The 20,315-nt window shown below is 38.3% G+C and overlaps 2 protein-coding genes across 3 annotated transcripts in view; both read right to left on the bottom strand.

Annotated features, from left to right (window-relative positions):
* Positions 1-483: 483 nt before the first annotated feature.
* Positions 484-20,315, bottom strand: part of LOC136247505 (uncharacterized) — a 224,227-nt gene continuing 204,395 nt past the window's right edge. The window contains exons 19-22 of the mRNA XM_066039228.1: positions 16,193-16,507; positions 16,109-16,147; positions 3,318-3,380; positions 484-810 (exon numbers count right to left, since the gene is read on the bottom strand). Coding sequence (XP_065895300.1) covers positions 758-810; positions 3,318-3,380; positions 16,109-16,147; positions 16,193-16,507 — 470 coding nt within the window. The 3' untranslated portion in view covers positions 484-757. The remainder of the gene's footprint in view (positions 811-3,317; positions 3,381-16,108; positions 16,148-16,192; positions 16,508-20,315) is intronic.
* Positions 7,689-10,718, bottom strand: LOC136247504 (THAP domain-containing protein 10-like). 2 transcript variants are annotated; one of them, XM_066039226.1, is made up of 9 exons: positions 10,110-10,712; positions 9,867-10,050; positions 9,638-9,806; positions 9,015-9,576; positions 8,779-8,965; positions 8,497-8,731; positions 8,275-8,446; positions 8,075-8,223; positions 7,689-8,025 (listed from the first exon to the last, which is right to left on the bottom strand). In XM_066039226.1, the coding sequence occupies exons 1-6, from the start codon at positions 10,476-10,478 to the stop codon at positions 8,700-8,702; spliced, it is 1,503 nt and encodes a 500-aa protein (XP_065895298.1). In that variant the 5' UTR covers positions 10,479-10,712; the 3' UTR covers positions 7,689-8,025; positions 8,075-8,223; positions 8,275-8,446; positions 8,497-8,699. The 2 variants fall into 2 exon arrangements, with proteins under 2 accessions (XP_065895298.1, XP_065895299.1); XM_066039227.1 differs by lacking the exons at positions 7,689-8,025; positions 8,075-8,223; positions 8,275-8,446; positions 8,497-8,731 and having other exon boundaries at positions 8,812-8,963; positions 10,110-10,718.

Here is a 20,315-nt window from a genome sequence, read left to right as displayed (position 1 = left end):
TTACACCACTGGGCAGTTGACCTTGTTTGTAATTTTAATGTAAGTCTTGCTATCGCTACTGTACTGGCCACCGGTACATGGTACCCCTATGTTTAGGTCCCTGTACTTATGATAATTGCATATTATCTAAATAAGATGTCTTTCTTCTTTTTCTTTACTGCTTGGTTTTCTACAACTGCATGTATGGAAAAGCAGTAATATAAATAAACATTTCTATTCCAATAGAATCCCTCAATTTTAGCCAAAATGATTTATTTGTAAATATAAAGACTAGAGTATACAGATTTTACAGTATGTACAATTTTTTTGTCTGATTTTATACACATGCATTATGGCAACACTTGCACTCCCATGTAGTAGATGCTCCAAAAGTCCCCAACCTCCTTTAATGCAATTTTTATAAGCAATGTTAAGTATTGTATCTATTTTTATTTTAGCCCTGCACTGTAAAGCACTGTTTAGCACTGTAAAGGCATGATCAAATCAAGTCACAAAATAATATATTATTTCAATTTCACCACATCTATATATAAATACAAAAAAATAATGTGTACGAATATATAAGAACAGTGCGAAAGATCTAAATAAACTTTGCTGGTGCAGTGATATATGCAGAAAATATGACAAACAAAATAGCATGGGAAAAAACTCTGGCAATCTAAAAATATTCACACATCAGAGAAAAAAAAACCCAACATTTTAAGTATTGCAGATACACAAAGCACGTAACATAATTATGTTCTAGTAGCTAACATTGTTATGTATCCAACTGCACTATGCAGTAATTGTTCTCTCCATCTCCAGATCGATCTGTGGGAATCAATGATATTCCATGCACATCTGCACAACTAAATAATATTAAAACTGTATACTATTTTAATCAGGGGCTTGCATGTGACTGGTTTCCTTTCCACAAAACATAGTTGTGTGTACATTTCCATGTACTTGCCTTTCTAAACTTGCTTGATGAACAAGCATGATGGACATTTTAAGAAACACATAGCAGTAGGCACCCACTGATTATGCTGGCATAATAATAAGCATAATAGGTGCCTGAAAGCATTGAGCACAATGCTAGCATAATAGGCAGAATGCTTGTGCAGTATCATAAAGTCTTGCTTATCAAACTGCATATCATGGAAAAAGATTGATATACTCTAGAAGAAAAATCAGAGAATACTCAGACAGCTGACTGTTCTATAAGAGTTTATCGATCTTTTCTGTGACATGTACTTTGACAAGCAACAATTCAGAGTCTGTGCTTTAGCAATCCCATAAAGTGCAAATTTACAAGGGAACTGACTCAAATATTGAGCATAATAGGTAAACAATGAACATCAATTTAAGCACAATAGGCAAAATGTTGAGCAGTGCAGCATAGTAAAATAGGTAAAATAATGAGCATATTTGGTGGGTCCCTACATGACAGGTGAGAAATAAAACCTTTATAGTGGCATAATAGTATATTAAAATTCTGCATTGTGAAGTGTGATTGCTTGAATTCATAGGTGTAGCAAGTTCTGAAAGTCATTCCCAATAGCAAAGTGCTCTGTGAATGAAAAACATCAAAACTGGCCTCCTAGCTGGACTGCCAGTACATTAATTCTTGTTGAAAAGGGGCAGATGCTAATGCATGTGTGAAAATGATAAGCAGTTTTTGGCTTTGTATAAAAATTACATAAGGAAAAAGCATAATAGATAAGTTTTAGCATAATGCAATCATAATAGGCATAATTTTCTGCTTTGGAGATTTACATGCCTAGTCTAAATGGAAAATATTTAACAATAATATAGTGAAGAGCAGTGAAATACATAGTAATGGACTAATGGTATTTCATACAAACAAACAACAAGAAATAGTAAACAAATATAATTCAATTTGAGCCAATTATGCTTCGAAAATAGCCTATTATGCTTTTAAGCAGTGCTCAAATATCCAGCTTATTATACTCAAATTATGCTTTCAAAATAAGATAATGATATGCTCTAGAGTTGGCTGTTTTACTAGAGTTTATATTGTGCTGGCACAATGCTTGTTAGCCTATTATGCTTATAATTATGCCGGCATAATTGATGCAAGCCTAACACTTTAGATGAAACTTTGAAGACAAAAGAAACCCTAAAAGACCTCCCAAAACTAGTGTGTTGTAACAGTTGGAACAGAAGAGGGATGTGTTGAAGCATTTCACTGCACAAGTGCTGAAAACAATACAATTACCAGGTGTCTAAGGAACAGAAATTTTAATTAGGCATGTTAATGCATCTCAGTAATTCAGAACCAACACATACAACCATAGAGCCAACTCACACCCTTGATATCACCGCTCAAGCATTTGTACTTACCAAGTCAATTTCCTGACACATAACCATTGGAAACCAGTTGTTCAGCTTCCAAAACTAAAGCTTCCAATATTTTCAGGAAATCTCCTTATGTGACTATCATTCCATAACTCCTTTGGTTCAGAAGAACACAACCAACTGCTTATTCAAAGCGAGGTTCAGAGATTCAACTATCTAAGAGCAGTGTTGCAAGGGGATGCAAGCAGAGCCATTGCTGGCCTTTCATTAACAAAAGACTACCATGAGACCATGCAATGGCTATCAAAATAGGTCCACCAGTTCCTCAATATTGTAGAGGAACACATATATGTAAGCCCTAGATTAGCATCCCTACTAGCACTCTGCTTGGTCTGTAGTATTATTATGATACTGTTGAATCTCATATCAGAGGATTGGCAGCATTAAGGAAAACTGAACAATGATTTGGCACAATGGTCATACCTGTCATACCTGGAAAGCTACTTATTGACATACTGTATGTAGTAACTCTGTTCATGATCATGGAAGCAAGGAGTATACAATGTCAGAAATGAAAGTGGCTGTTTTCAAGGAAACAATGTAGTTAGAATATAGCTGGTCATCCCTCAAAGGATTTGGTTGTCAATCAACCCTGGAACCTTATACGGCAATACTGGTATATTACGCTTGTCTTCTCCATCTAAAGGTACCATAAAAGTACCTGTGGGTTTTCTAGGGGTCCCATTTTTGGAATGTTGTGATGTTGTAAAGATCCACAGAAGTGATTAGACGTGTTGAAGAAGGGGAAGCACTATTTTAGTTGGGCCACCATACAATGCCACAATGTACTCATGGTGCAAAAACTCCTGACAAAACACCATACTAGTATTTGTGGAGCAGACTTTAGTAGTAAACAAGCCTCATACCACCAGGAGTTGCTCAGATTGTCACAAAACACCCTACAACCCATTGTAAAAATCCACAGGGAATTTACACTAAAATTTATTGTGTATGAATACCTGTGGAAGTAGACGTGCCTTCATCAGAATCTGTTCCAGCATGTGCAGGACTGGTTCCATGAGCTATATACAGGATATATATGGGTCATGATCAATAACAATAACTTGCTGACTTTACTGTATACAGAATTTATTTTGCAAGTACCTGAGAAATTTTAGGAATCAAAGAAAAAAATTATGTAGTGAAACAAAGAAGGTTGCATGACATGAAGATATACTAGTAGACATTTAATTCATGTTTTAGTGTATTACTTTTCAAACTTTCTAATACTTTTAAGCCCATGGCCTTAGCTAACTGTTATTTTCTGAATGCAACAGTCAGTCAGTAAGTCAGTCAGTCAGTCAATCATTCATTTGTGACCGGGCCTACAAAAACAGGGCATGTGGGCACAAACTACACTCCATTACACTAAAGGTCATATCTCGGTACCGGAACAGAATATTTGCATTCTGTTACTTGTATCCTAAAGCCAATTAAATGCCTGCTAAGTGCTAAAAGTTTCATTACCATAGCATATGGTATAACAAGTTATGAGTCAAGGAAGTTTGAAAAAGTAGGCAAAATCATGTGCCCACATGCCCTGTTTTCGCAGGCCCAGTCACATTTAGTGAGTAAGTGAGTGAGTGAGTGAATGAGTGAGTGAGTGAGTGAGTGAGTGAGTGAGTGAGTGAGTGAGTGAGTGAGTGAGTGAGTGAGTGATTGAGTGAGTGAGTGAGTGAGTGAGTGAGTGAGTGAGTGAGTGAGTGAGTGAGTGAGTGAGTGAGTGAGTGAGTGAGTGAGTGAGTGAGTGAGTGAGTGAGTGAGTGAGTGAGTGAGTGAGTGAAGTATTCATTCAGTATGTCAAATAGTCAGACAGCAGTCAGTACAATTTCATCTGTTTTCAATTTTTTTAGCAACTTATTGGATGTCATCCATGTCATACTAATCGCACTTAATACCTAACCAATACTACCAAGGAGCCATCGTGGTATTGTGAGGCTGGTTTCTGGTCAACGTGTTAGAGGGCAACTTTTATCATCCCTACTATACAGTACTACCACAGTTATGATATTACATAGTGTGTAACTGAGCATTCTCCATCCTAGATAAAAGCATTATTAACAGTGTTGGGAGTAATTACATAATATTATCCCTTTTGTGGTAACAAAGAAATATAACGAAATATACTATAAAAACAGATAATATAACTCAAGTTACTTTACTTACAAATGTAACGCGTTACCTAAGTAATATAGTCACTGTAACGAGTCTAATATTATGTAATTTTATTACTACAAGTAACGAGGTTACTAATCTCGTTAGTAATCCACTGAGTAACGTCTAGCCACAACGAAGTAATGAAGCCTACTGAATGAAGCTTATTCACCAGCTTCTTACTTATAACCAAGATTTGCACATTGTCCAACAACGCAGTCATGTCACGTGATAAGGTGGTAGTTTCACACGTGACAGCTTAAGGCTGTGGACATAAAGTAATATAATAATTTATGTAATTTAATGTTTAGTTACGCTACTACTCACCTACTTATGTGGTCTGTTCCTCAGATCTCCATTCTTCACCTCCAGCAATCCATTGATTGAGGAGGGGGTTTGGTAAGTGCTAGGGGCCTCATCTGCCATGGTATATGGCCTACGCAAGGTTATGTAATTCCAGCGGGGCCAAAGTAGGAAGTACTTTTGGATTATTGATGCTTGGGTAATGAAAGAGTTTAGAGCAGAGAAGCGTCTCTGTCCTAAACTCTTTACAATAGAGGCAAACGGGAGAACCTAGTGGATAAGGCAGATATCCTAAGTGAGGCCCCTTGCTGTCTCAGACTCCTCTAAGGAGAATAGGCGAACTGCTTATAGCAGCGGTAGGTGATGTGTTGACCTGCGGGTCACCACTAATTTGTGTCACATGGCTTTAGCCAGATTGTGACAGTATCAACACCTGTGCGCAGGTGATACAATGGTCAGGGCATGACCGTTGTTCTCAGAGTTGTCAATATCCACTGTTGAGAGTGGCACTGTCTTAAATACCATCAACACTTGATAATAGCACTGTGGTTCCTCTATGGTGGTTAGCTGGTTGGTACTCTATAGCTGGGTCATGTTTGATAGTGTTCATGACAGAAAGTGTCTTCTGGCAGATGGGAGAGTGTCTCCTGATAGTGATCTGGATGGGAGAGCGTCTCCGGCTAGCAATCCAATTGGGAGAGCATCTCTAGTTAGCGATATGAATGGGAGAGCGTCTCCTAATACTGATCTGGATGGTAGAGCGTCTTTGGCTAGTGATCTGGTTGAGAGAGCATCTCTAGTTAGCAATTTGGATGGGAAGGTATCTCCTGATACTGATCTGGATGGGAGAGACAAGCAGCTGTTAGCAACACTAATTGGTGTCACGTGGCTTTAGCCAGATTGTGACAGCATCAACACCTGTGCGCATGTGATACAATAGTCAGAGCGTGACCATTGCTCTCAGAGTTGTCACAATCCACTGTTGAGAGTGGCACTGTCTGAAATAGCATCAACACTTGATAGTAGCACTGTGGTCCCTCTATGGTGGTTAGCTAGTTGGTACTCTATAGCTGGGTCATGTTTGATAGTGTTCATGACAGCAAGTGTCTTCTGGTAGATGGCAGAGTGTCTCCTGATAGTGATCTGGATGGGAGAGCGTCTCCGGCTAGCAATCTGGTTGGGAGAGCGTCTCTAGTTAGTGATTTGAATTGGAGAGCGTCTCCTAATACTGATTTGGATGGGAGAGCATCTTCAGCTAGTGATCTGGTTGAGAGAGCATCTCTAGTTAGCAATTTGGATGGGGAGACATCTCCTGATACTGATCTGGGTGGGAGAGGCAAGCAGCTGTTAGCAACCTGGTTTCCTGATGACACTCTGAACTAGAGGCCTGTCTGTGACTGCAGGCAGGATAAAAGAGCATCTCTCCTGGCAAAAATTTAAACTGCGAGCATCCCTCAATAGCAATCTCTACTTGTGGTAGCAGCTGGCACGGTGAAGGGATCCAGTCAGACCTGCAGCTGAAGAACTCACAACAAAATGCATATAATAGCAAATAGTCTTTCATGTAAATGTTTCTGAGTAATTGAATGCAGGCACAGTGAAGTACAGAGTACAACAACATTATGTGTCTACTTGCTCCACTGCTTACACTACAAATGTACATAAGTACCACTATTGACAGTGGAATACTAACTAGAATTGTTATCTGCTGGCATACAATGCCAATTAACATAGAGCACCTGCTTATAGTGAAGTTTGTGAACTGTTCAGTGGGTAGGGACAGGGTGGGGAGATTTCTTACAACAGGTATGAATTACTGCCAACGTGTTCTGCTCATGATGCTGCGCATGCGTTGTTCTTATTAGAGCCCACTGTTGCATGCTAATATTTTGGATACTTGCATGGCCTACGCTTCACAACATTAACTGTGTTTAAAGGTCAACTGAAATGGAAAATTCATGTATGATTTTATTGTATGGATGTATTGTTTGTATCAAGCAATGCACAAAAACACCATTTTAATAATTCAATTATGCTGATATTGTGATATATTAACCCACAAATTCTTAATACGTCACGTATAATTATTTTCGTGATGTCACTGAAAGAACGGAAGCGCGTCTTTGTATGTGTTAGAATGGCGGAAAGTGATAGCTGCAGCGACTCTTTGGTTGATGATAGTGATTCTGACGATTCCCAATCGACAACATCTTTGTCTTCTGTGGCTGATGAAGAACTGTTGTTGACTGGACCGTCAGAAGTGATGCCGTATCGCTTTGAACCAGTGTACGAGAGCAGGCTCGAAGAAAGAGAGGAATCTTTCGGTCTACTGGCGGTCGAAAGAGAGGAAACAGAGGCTGATCGCGTAGGAAATATTGATTGGTAAGCTACATACACTAAGTTGCGTACATAATACAAACTGTATATGGTGCAGGGTTGCATTATATAGCTATATAGCGAAATGACATAAGCTAGCTACCCATGGCTATGTAGCTATAGCCTATGGCACAACTTTGTTGGCTAAGCCTCATTGCCCATTACTGTCCTATGATTTAGTTGATCCACATTGTTATCTAGGTGCAGATGTGGCCATTGCATAGTAATGGCTACAAAGAGAGAATCAATATGCTGTAAGGAGATTGAACAAATTAATAGTCTTTTGGAAGGTGATGGCTTAGCTGTTCGTCCAGTGTGTATTTCAAAACATGCAGATTTTTCTAATGTGTGTCTGTGTAGAGCAGTCCTAATGGTAACTCTGCATAGCCATCGATACCATTATGGGAGTGCTGATGAACCAGTTGATGAAAACAGGTGCTTATGGTCTTTCAATCTGCCAGTGTTGTATGATGTGTGCATATTTTCAGAAAATTTCGATACTTGGCGTACCGACAGATGACTTGGTGGGGATGGCACTACTTGGGCGCACAGGCGTGTAGTACTGCCCTCCTGTGTAGTATCAAGGATAAGACAGGAATTTCCATCAGATGAATATACAGGTCATCAGCATCCACCAACTACACCTTAAGTAATTTTCATGTATCAACACATACAATTATTATTAATTATTATAACGTGAAAATTGTGGTATTGTGTCTTTATCTGGATGTTTATATTGACTAGCTAATTTTGGTGGTCCCTTTGGTATTGTAGGTCTTTCCTCTGGGTGTGTAATGTAGTGTGTAGCCTTACTGATTAGTTCCTCAGCATAGTCTAGTAAATGCATATGATAAATAATATTGTTACTGTCCTTGTTACTTACGATATGTTGGTGGTACTGGAACAATTTTAGGAGTACATTCTCCTTGTTTGGCCTTTGGAAAGCATAGTCTCATCCTCTGCATTCCGGACTTCGTTACTGCCTATTTCCTCCCATAATTTTCATTAAAATGCATTAGGGCAATTAATAACCTGCATTGTATTTATTTAATCATTTGTATATTATTGTAATTATCACCTTACCTGCAGTACATTCCTTCATAAGAAAAGGCTAGTAACTTAGGAGCAAAATGGTTTACTACACTATGGTAGCTCTCCAAGCTGTTTGTCTGATGGTGTGGTGACAGCTTCTTGACATCTGCTATGAGTCTCAAATTGCAAATGACATCACAGACCTTTTCATAGACTTTGCCACCTTATTAAATTATAACTACTAGGTTCCATTCATAATTATTTGTATTATACCTGGCTGGAGCCACCTTTTACGTCAATCTCCTAGATCTTGAGTGTGGTAGCAATTCTCATGCTGATCACATAGATGTTCCATCAGTGATTTCCACCGAATAGCCATCTCCTTCCCATCACCACCCGGTGTTTTCGCCGCACACCAGTACATGTGGTTGGTAATGCTTTTAATCCACTCACCCACCACTTCACAATCTTTGTATTTAGCTATCTTTAGTAGCTTCTTTTTTAACACCTAGGAGCAAAAATTATAGAGTCAAACATGTACCCAAAATGACAAACCTTTCGCAACATGCCAAACATCAAAAGGATGGTCAATATCTGGATAGCTTTGGCTCACAAATTTTGTAACCTGCTTGTGACGGTCAGTAATCAGTGCACCTATATTTATTGATTTCTCCATTAAAAATTGCAGAGCATTTTTCAATCCTTCCTTTTCCATGTGATTGCTAGATGCTACCAAATTGCTCTGCATAGTTAATAACATTATGAATAAAGAAACATTAGTTGTGGCAAACCTGAACAAGCTCTAGGTGGATAACTTTGTTGGAGGATAGGTCAATTATTCCGTATGACCCATATTTGGCAGAATGCCCAGGACTATCAGCACGTCCATCACCACCGATAGTGAGTGGATTGCCACTAGCTCTACACTGTGCTAGCAATTCTGCCTGTTTTGTATCCCAAACTGATATGACTGCTGGCTCTAAGTACTCCTTCTGATGAATGTAGTATGCTCTATCTGTAATGCATGCAATGTTCATGTGAGATAGCACCCTGAGGACTTTTGTAGCTGTTTCTCCACTATATAAAATAGCTGCAGATAGTAGATTATTTCCTGAAGGGGTATCTTTGATACGTGGTTGACTTGCCCACACTCTTTGATATCCACAATGATGGCATACTTGCTTTACAGTAATATAGGTGCCCTTTGGCTTGGTTATGACTCCAGGACATGAGCTGTGACACAGTGTACGGTGTGTAAATAGTTGTATGAGTGCTGATCTAAATATTATGTATTTGATTTCATCCCTTGTTGATCCTGGATCAGCTTCAGTGGATGGCTGCAGGTTGTCATCACTGTATTAATGCAAATTAGTGATGATTAATTGTTTATAGGTGTGGATGAATCAGTACTCACTCTGTTGTGGTTTCGTCTTGAGAAATTTGAAACGAGTCATCAATATCACCATCTTCAGGCTCACTTGATTCAGTGGTAGTATCTGCATGGGACATGAGTGTAAGAGGGGGTGCTGCCAATAGATCACACTGGGTTCCAACTGATTTTGTGCCAGGAGTAGTCATTGGGTCTATTCATTGATACAGAGTATAGTAGCTATTTCCATACTGTAGTTTGTTTTGATGCTAACCTTTGTCATCTGCTCCTGACTGTATTTCTGTAGGTGTTCCTGACTGTATTTCCATAGGAATCATACCTGTTGAAGTAGATGCCAACAACAGAGGGCTGCCTACGTCTTCAACTGGGGAACTACTTCTTGGATCATCCGCACTTGATTGCATGGTTGAGCTGGTGTCTAGTAGCTCTTCAACAATCTGTATTAATAATGTTTTAATACATATAATTATTAGCTATGTTGTTTTTTCCAACATACTGCTTTTTGCTTTCTTCGTTCTGAAGCTGGTCTACGAGATTGTGTTGACACTTGGCAGCTGTTGCTGCTGCTACCACTGCGAATAGGCTTGGGGAAAACAGTTGGAATGGCGTCTGGCTTGAGGCACGGCTTCTTGGCTGGAATGCCCATTTCTTCACGATAAAGTCGCCCTTCTGTGTTAAAGCATTCAGGTTCGAAATGCTTCGAGCAAATTAAGGAAGCAGTTGTTGGTCCTTTCCAATCCTTACGCTGTTGATGCACAGCCCTTACCCACTTCGAGCGAACAGCTGCATCACTAGGAAATCCGTGTAAGCTGTAGCCCATACCTCCTTCAGTGTGACAACCAGCAACTACACAACGTCTTGGCATAGCGTCTTCGCTTCTAATATCGTCAGGCGTTAAAGTGAACTTGAATTTAAACTAGATTTTGATAGTTATAGCTATGCCGTTTTATGCAAAACGCGTACCGGAACTCTTCTTGTGACGATTTATGATGTCACAAAATTACCAAACTTTATGGGTTAATATCTCGTAATATCAGCATAATTGAATTATTAAAATGGTGTTTTTGTGCATTGCTTGGTACAAACAATACATCCATACAATAAAATCATACATGAATTTTCCATTTCAGTTGACCTTTAATAACTTAAACTTTATATTATTATCTAATCAAAAACAGCCAAGCTGTAAAAAAAAGTGCGGCCCCCAAAAAGGCCATGGTGAAAAAAGATGTGAAATCCAAGGTGGCAGCCAAGAAATGGTTGTGATGGTAGGTTAATGGTAAAAATTTTAATAACGACAATTCAGGTGAATTTGATGCCAAGACCAAGTGGCACAAAATTCACCTGAATTGTCGTTATTAAAATTTTTACCATTAACCTACCATCACAGTCATTTCTTGGCCACCACCTTGGATTTCACATCTTTTTTCACCATGGCCTTTTTGGGGGCCGCACCTTTTTTTACAGCGTGGCTGTTTTTGATTAGATATCACTTCTTTTTGTATTTGTATACTGCAAAGCCAGCCTATGGCTGGCTTTGGGGCTTTTTTAACCCATGTGTTTTTTTATTTACCACAGGAAGAAGAAAAGAACTTATAGAAGATTTTTAATCTTCAATTATTTTTGATTTTATTAGTAATTATACAAATTATATACATATATTTATTACATGCCCATTATTCCCCACAGGATATTTTTTAGCAGCTGATCTCTCTACTGGGTGACTTAAAATATAGCTGAACTATATACAGGATGGTTTCTTTGTAGCTGAACTCTCTACAAGGTGACCTCTACTAGCTGATTTCTCTACTGGGTGATTTGTTTCTAGCTGAACTCTCTACAGGTTATTTGTTTGCAGCTAAACTCTCTACATCCATGGTGGTTTCTTTGTAGCTGAACTCTCTACATGATGGTTTCTTTGTAGCTGAACTCTCTACAAAGTGACTTCTTCTAGCTGAACTCTCTACAGGTGATTTGTTTGCAGCTAAACTTTCTACATCCATGGTGGTTTCTTTGTAGCTGAACTCTCTACATGATGGTTTCTTTGTAGCTGAACTCTCTACAAAGTGACTTCTTCTAGCTGAACTCTCTACAGGTGATTTGTTTGCAGCTAAACTCTCTACATCCATGGTGGTTTCTTAGTAGCTGAACTCTCTACAGGGTGATTTCTTTGTAGCTGAACTCTACATATGATGGTTTCTGTGTAGCTGAACTCTCTACAAGGTGACCTCTTCTAGCTGATCTCTCTACAGGGTGATTTGTTTCTAGCTGACAGAACTCTCTACAGGTGATTTGTTTGCAGCTAAACTCTCTACATGGTGCTTTCTTTGTAGCTGAACTCTCTACATGATGGTTTCTTTGTAGCTGAACTCTCTACAAGGTGACTTCTTCTAGCTGAACTCTCTACAGGTGATTTGTTTGCAGCTAAACTCTCTACATGGTGCTTTCTTTGTAGCTGAACTCTCTACATGATGGTTTCTTTGTAGCTGAACTCTCTACAAGGTGACCTCTTCTAGCTGATTTCTCTACAGGGTGATTTGTTTCTAGCTGAACTCTCTACAGGTTATTTGTTTGCAGCTAAACTCTCTACATATATGGTGGTTTCTTTGTAGCTGAACTCTCTACATGATGGTTTCTTTGTAGCTGAACTCTCTACAAGGTGACTTCTTCTAGCTGAACTCTCTACAGGGTGATTTCTTTGTAGCTGAACTCTCTACAAGGTGACCTCTTCTAGCTGATCTCTCTACAGGGTGATTTGTTTCTAGCTGAACTCTCTACAGGTGATTTGTTTGCAGCTAAACTCTCTACATGGTGCTTTCTTTGTAGCTGAACTCTCTACACGATGGTTTCTTAGTAGCTGAACTCTCTACAAGGTGACCTCTTCTAGCTGATTTCTCTACAGGGTGATTTGTTTCTAGCTGAACTCTCTACAGGTTATTTGTTTGCAGCTAAACTCTCTACATCCATGGTGGTTTCTTTGTAACTGAACTCTCTACATGATGGTTTTTTTGTAGCTGAATTCTCTACAAGGTGACTTCTTCTAGCTGAACTCTCTACAGGATGATTTCTTTGTAGCTGAACTCTACACATGATGGTTTCTGTGTAGCTGAACTCTCTACAAGGTGACCTCTTCTAGCTGATCTCTCTACAGGGTGATTTGTTTGCAGCTGAACTCTTTAGGTGGTGATTTCTTTGTAGCTGAACTCTCTCCAAGGTGACCTCTTCTAGCTGATCTCTCTACAGGGTGATTTGTTTCTAGCTAAACTCTCTACAAGTGATTTGTTTGCAGCTAAACTCTCTACATGGTGCTTTCTTTGTAGCTGAACTCTCTACATGATGGTTTCTTTGTAGCTGAACTCTCTACAAGGTAACTTCTTCTGGCTGATCCCTCTACAGGGCGATTTGTTTGTTGTTGAATTCTCTACACGATAATTTGTTTGAGGCTGAACTCTCTACATGGCGGTTTCTTTGTAGCTGAACTCTCTACAAGGTGACTTTTTCTAGCTGAAATCTATACAGAGTGATTTGTTTGCAGCTGAACTCTCTACATGATGGTTTCTTTGTAGCTGAACTCTCTATAAGGTGACCTCTTCTAGCTGAACTCTTTACATTGTGTCTAGTTTCTAGCTGATCTCTCTACAGGGTGATTTGTTTGCAGCTGATCTCTCTACAAGTTGATTTGTGTGTAGCTGATCTCTCTGCATGTTGATTTGTTTGTAACTGATCTCTCTACAGGGCAATTTGTTTGTAGCTGAACTCTCTATAAGGTGATTTGATCTCTCTGCAGGTTGATTTGTTTGTAGCTGAACTCTCTAAAGAGTGATTTGCTTGTAGCTGAACTCCTTACATTGTGTCTAGTTTCTAGCTGATCTCTCTACAGGGTGATTTGTTCGTAGCTAATCTCTCTGCAGGTTGATTTGTTTGTGGCTGAAGTCTCTACAGGGTGATTTGTTTCTAGCTGATTTCTCTACAGGGTGATTTTTTTGTAGCTGATCTCTCTGCAAGTTGATTTGTTTGTAGACGATCTCTCTACAGGGTAATCTGTTTGTAGCTGAACTGTCTATAAGGTGATTTGTTTGTAGCTGATCTCTCAGCAGGTTGATTTGTTTTAGCTGAACTTTCTACAGGGTGATTTGTTTATAGCTGATCTCTCTGCAGGTTGATTTGTTTCTAGCTGAAGTCTCTACAGGGTGATTTGTTTCTAGCTGATCTCTCTACAGGGTGATTTTTTGTAGCTGACCTCTCTTCAGGGTGATTTGTTTCTAGTTGATCGCTCTACAGATTGATTTGTTTGTAGCTGAAATCACAACAGGGTGTATTGCTTGTAGCTGATCTCCTTACATCGTGTCTAGTTTCTAGATGATCTCTCTACAGGGTGATTTGTTTGTAGTTGATCTCTCTGCACATTGATTTGTTTGTAGCTGAACTCTCTACAGGGTGATTTGTTTCTAGCTGATCTCTCTACAAGTTGATTTGTGTGTAGCTGATCTCTCTGCAAGCTGATTTGTTTGTAGTCGATCTCTCTACAGGGAAATTTGTTTGTAGCTGAACTGTCTATAAGGTGATTTGTATGTAGCTGATCTCTCTGCAGGTTGATTTGTTTTAGCTGAACTCTCCGACTACAGGGTGATTTGTTTCTAGCTTATCTCTCTACAGGTTGATTTGTGTGTAACTGATCTCTCTACAAGCTGATTTGTTTGTAGCTGATCTCTCTACAAGTTGATTTGTTTGTTGCTGATCGCTCTAAAGATTGATTTGTTTGTAGCTGAACTCTCTGCAAAGTGTTTTGTTTGTAGCTGATCTCTCTACAGGGTAATTTGTTTGTAGCTGAACTCTCTGCACAGTGACTTGTGTGTAGCTGAATTCTCTAGAGAGTGATTTAATTGTAGGTGAACTCTCTACAGGGTGCATGACTTGTTTATAGCTGAACTCTCTTCAGCGTGACTTGTAATGTTCTGAATCTCTACAGTGATATAATTGTAGCTTAACTCTCCACAGGGTGACTTACTTCTTGCTGAACTGTCTATAAGATTAACTGTTTGCAGCTGAAGTCCCTACAGAATAACTTGTAATGTAATAGAATTCTATAATGGAGTAAATAAATTAGCTGAATGATCTATTAGGGTGACTGTTCTATTAGAGTATCTCGATCTCGCATTTGCTACACGGAGTTGGCTTTCGAATCATAACTCAGTGGTTTATAATCCAATTCTTCTATACTACTGCAAGGACTTTCTATGAAGATTATTCCAGCTATATACCGATTTTCAGCTCATTGCTCTTAGCGGTTTGCCTAGTAGGTGTAAAAACTAATACTTTTTTATTACTAAAAAATCGATCGCGTAATTGTGACACAGGTTGGATTTTGTGTCATATCTCCGTGGTCTTAATCTCGATTCCTTTCAAACCACCAAATGGCACTCCTACGATGGTTACTCCATCTGCATAGCAATTTTCAACCCATTCCATGAAGCGGTTTATCCTGTAGGCGTGACAACAAATCGATCTTGTTTTACGCGAATAATCGGTCATAACTCCTGAACCATTCTTCAGATTTGCACCAAATTTGATGCTAGGATTCGCCTTTGGACTCCCTTTCTGTGTGCCAAATTTCAAGGTGATCGGAGCACGCGCTTGCGTTTTATATCAATTTTTGCAAGTGTGCGAAAAGACGACGAAGAAGAATAAGAAAAAAAAACGAAACTTTGGCCGCTCATATCTCGGAAATAGCTTAAGTGATTTCCTTCAAATTTGGAATGTGGACTCCCCTATCTGGCGGGCAACCCTGCAGCAAATTTGGTTTCAATTGGATAAGCTATCACCGAGATACAAAAGTGTGAAAATGACGTTTTCTTTCTTCCTGTAAATATACTCACGGTGTGGCGCGCCGGCTTCTTTGGCCGCATGCCACACTACCGTGTGTCTTGATAGTTACTTTATTTTATGGGCAATATGTAACTGTAACTAAATAGTTCAGTTGCAACATGTAACTAGTTACTTTCAAAAAGTAACTTGCCCAACACTGATTATTGAACTTTATTTAAGAGCTGCCCATTGAGCAACTAGCCAATAAAGCACGTGTAAAAATAATTATGTAAAATCTAAGTATTTACTGTTTAACAGGAATGTATTCTGATAGACATACATATGCTAAGTATGGGAAAGTCTTTGGATACAAATTTCTATACTGACTGCTGAGTGGCGTATAATGTTTGACTGGGCCTGTGAAAACAGGACATGCATGTGCATTCTACACCCTGTCACACTACAGATCATATCTCAGTACTGGAACAGAATATTTGCATTCTGTAACTTGCATCATAAAGCCAATTAAAAGCGAATTTTGGGACATATGTTTCATTGCAATAATGTGATAATATTAATGTTATGAGTCAAGGAAGTGTGAAAAAGGCAAAAATCATGCATCTACATGCCCTGTTTTCGCAGCCCAGTCACATTTTATGTATTTCTGCCTTTATTTTACCATATACTTACAATTGTTCATTGCAGATTGGGTGGTACTCTCTTTTACGCCTAAGGTGATGGCAGTAAAACAGACAAAATGAATATAATACTTACATAATGTAAAATGAAAAGTTGCAGTATGTTTGTGGCAGTTAGTAGCGATGCATTGATACCTTCCTTTGTGTGTTAATTGTAAACTTTCAATTAGAAACTTGGCTTTCTTTTTCTCAAATTTGATGCTGTCATCAGGTTCAATATCTGTAAAGTTATCTGAGCCCTCAGCACAATGTTTCCAAGTGTATTGAATATTCTTCTGTAGTCCAATAAACTTACATTTAAATTTAGTATTCTGGGATTCATTTATAGTGCAGATATCTCCATCTTCAATCATTTTTCCATCATTTTTCATATTTATTTTTACCATTGTTCCTACATTGAGTAAAAACAACTTTAGTAAAAAAATAACAGTCATTAAACTTTTAATTAATACATGCATGGTGCTTCTCTCATTATTAAAGTTTACTTACATTAACACCATTGCAACTATCTGACAACTTTTGACACCTTGGTGCAGCAAGTCATGAATCAGAACATCTTAAGTTATTAAGTAAGGAAATATGCTGATATATTATACTAAAGTGCTCAAAATTTAAACTATTTGCTTACCACGGGCTCAAACAAATACTATAAACACTCGTAGTCGTTAAAGATTTTGGTACTCATTAAGATCACATGGACCAGCTCACATGATGTATTTGCTGTCAGAGAGTGGCACAATCAAAGCTATAGAGTTTGATTGTTATAATTGCTTGTCAGGAATACTAACATTAGTACTTTAATATAGTGTGTGATCATTGTTGTTATTGAAAAAGATGTAAACTGAACATGTCAAATGGTCATGACTACAAAAAGCCAGTATTCTTGAGTACTCGCTCTAGAGAGTATAAAAAAACATGATCATTCCCACCCTACTTTCCACTGTGTATGTTCAAGATTTAGCCTCCATATTTCTGTACTTGTAATAATATACGCTTATCGTTACTTGTGGTCATTTATAACTATTTTAAGTCTCTCTCGTAAGGTTACGGGTCATGTGAGGTGCCATTCCATCAAAGCTGCACAAGACTGCAAGATGTTATGGGATTGTGATTGGTGAAGATGAAGAGGGACTCACTTTCAGTTGCATATGAACAAGTAGTGGCTAGCTAGCTACTATATATGAATCAGAAACCCCTTTGTGGCTGTAGACAGGATTGGTAAAAAATGGGATGAACTGTATTTGGAAACAATATGTATTCTTTGTTGGTGACTTTTGAGCTTGATCCTTGCATTGCATATGTTTCATGAGAAGCATTATTTCATTGTGCAAATGTAATAAGATATGAAAACCCATTTTGGTATGACTTATTAGTTTGGCTGAGCACTTACATGTTTCTAGTACATTAATAACAGTGTAGTGTGTTGCTTGTCTGTGCAAGTGTGTAACAATAAATGCATAATGTGTAATAATTATGTAGAATATAATATTATGCTGATTGTGCGCAGTTGTGTATGCCACATGGTGTAAGAAGTGATAGTCTTGTACGAGGCTACTACAAAATTTTGCTTAGTGGAATGTCATTTTTAACAGTACCACCTAGTTACTGGATGGACAGGTGAAGGAAAGAACAAATGGTCAGCACACTACTGCATTGTCTCAATGAAGAGGCCAAATATGTACTAGGCACAACCAAGATAACAAAAGACGTATGGCAACATATTTGACAGCTACTTCAAGGTCTGTAAAAAAATGTTTCAAAAGGGCACATTGCTCTTTGCACTGCACATTGAGTTTTGCACTTTAAATGACTTTGTGGTTGCTCTTGTGTAAACAGCAATTTGATAATAAAATCTCTTGTTCTATAGTGAATAAATGGATACATGGTATGGTGTGTAAGTTATAGCAGTTTAGAAGCAGTAGATTGGAACCTCTAGAAACTTGGCAGTGAGTGGGTTAATTTATGGCAAGGTTTCAAACCTGTTGTGAAGTCACAGGTGTCTACTGGGTTTCCAGTACCTCTTATGGTAGCACAAGTGCTTTAATTTAATATGCTACTCAGGAAAGTGTTGATATGGAAAACTAATGCCTTTACATGGTTTCAGTACATGAAGAAGACAATAACCATTCTGATTATAAGATCGAATGAAAAACTAGACACAGAGAGTACACACTTGTTGGAACCCCACAAGGCACTTACCTCTCGGTAGGCGTGTGTCTATTATACTCCAGAATTTGCCTGTTATGCTTTGTGGCATTTCCCCAATTTTTTTCCTATTATGCTTGTTTTTATGCTTATCAGAAATACATTATGCTTTTATTTTGCGTGTTTTTTCTTTGTGTAAAGAAGGTCTTCATATGATAGAATGTAAATGGAGAAGTGTCACTTTAACTACAACATACAAATAAAGCAATAGCTTGAAATTGGAATGTGCTCCAGAATTAGTAGACATATTAGAGCAAGGGGACTTGGGGGCATATCTATAGTCCATCAGAAGCTATATAACAGAGAGATTTTATTGTCTAGTACCTTTGCAGTTTTGTATGCAAATAATTATGCATAAATATTATACATGTTTTCTGATTGATCTTCTGATTGTTGTAGCAATTGGTATTCAAAAGACAGTAACTGCTATGTATGAAGCACCATGTCAATCAAGAACTTATTAGCCTCCTGGGGATATACACTTAAATGGTTCTCATTTTCTCTGTTGAATGCGATGACTGTTCTATTAGAGCGTTTGACTGTTCTATTAGAGAATCCCAATCTTAGTGAAACATTTTCCTGTTTGATATTAACCCCAGCCTCACTGCAGACTTACACAGACTTCACTATTTTGAATGTCCAGACATTGACTAACAATACTGACTCAACATTAATTTCATTACCACCAGAGCTTTGATTGTTTTGTCTTCCAATCTAGCTTACAATTGAGCTTCCAATAATCATAATCATCACAATTTATTCAAGATCAGATGATGAGACATATCATATAATACCAAATTCAATGACTGAAACTCAGCTAAACTGCTTTGCCATGCCTCGGTACTAATTGGCACATGATTGCACATGTCCTATATACAGGTAACTCAAATCCACAATGAAAAACACTCATCCCGTCGAGTGTAAACTTGTAGTAAGACTGTAGTGTATTTTCATACTCTTTGTCAGGAATGATTTCACCATCCAAAATAGGTTAGCCCTTGACTTTGTGACTGTTATAGCAGAAGTTATACTTATATATGGCGGTGGAAATTTGCCCATTATACTCTGAATTATGCTCCATTATGCCAGCATTATGTTTTATGCTTTTCATCCCCTATTATGCCAAAATTATGCCAGCATTATGTTTTATGCTTTTCATCCCCTATTATGCCAACATTATGCTAGCATAATCGATGCAAGCCTAACTTTGGGGTATTTTCTCAATACCGGATACTGGAGCAAGATACAATACCACCCAGCTCTATATTTTAAGTTTTTTAGGGCTCTCCAGAATTTAGGGAGATTTTGGTGGAACGTCCAGGAGATAAATTTACCCATTGTACTCTGAATTATACTCCATTATGCCAGCATATGTTTTATGCTTTTCATCCGCTATTATGCCAAAAATTATGCCAGCATAATCAATGCAAGCCTGCACTTTGGCAAGTTTCAAAAATTTTAATACTGACTGCTTGTAAGTGCTTTCTTTTGTTTTAATGCTTTATTAATTTTGATGTTAGATAAACTAATATTATTCCTAAATGCGATTTTCATTGTATAAGATTTCTTTAGAATGATTTTTAAAGACAGCATTTAAGGCAACACACATCAATTTAGGGGACATCCTCACTTAAACAGTATTACCATACTGGTTAAAATGAAATAGGGGTCCAAGCAATATAAAGCAGTGATCAAAATAGGCAGGGCCGCCCACAGGGGGGTGGCAACTGGGACATTTTTCCCTGGGACCCAGCCTGAAAGAGGCCCCATGAAGGGACCCTTGAATACCTTGTTTAAAAGATTGATATACTCTAATGGAGCAGTCAGATCTAGCTACTCTAATAGAGCAGTCACAGTATTCTTCAGAGGAGCAGTGTAGCAAGCTTATAAATAAGGAGATACGGTTGGTGAGGGGTAGCTATTGTCATTGTCAGAATGTAATGACCTTTTTTGGTCTTCAACTTACAGCTTGGGTGAAGTTGTGATTCAGAATG

This window comes from Dysidea avara, chromosome 2 (assembly GCF_963678975.1).
Source record: "Dysidea avara chromosome 2, odDysAvar1.4, whole genome shotgun sequence".
NCBI classification, from domain to species: domain Eukaryota; kingdom Metazoa; phylum Porifera; class Demospongiae; order Dictyoceratida; family Dysideidae; genus Dysidea; species Dysidea avara.
This window is presented reverse-complemented; position numbering and strand designations above follow the sequence as displayed.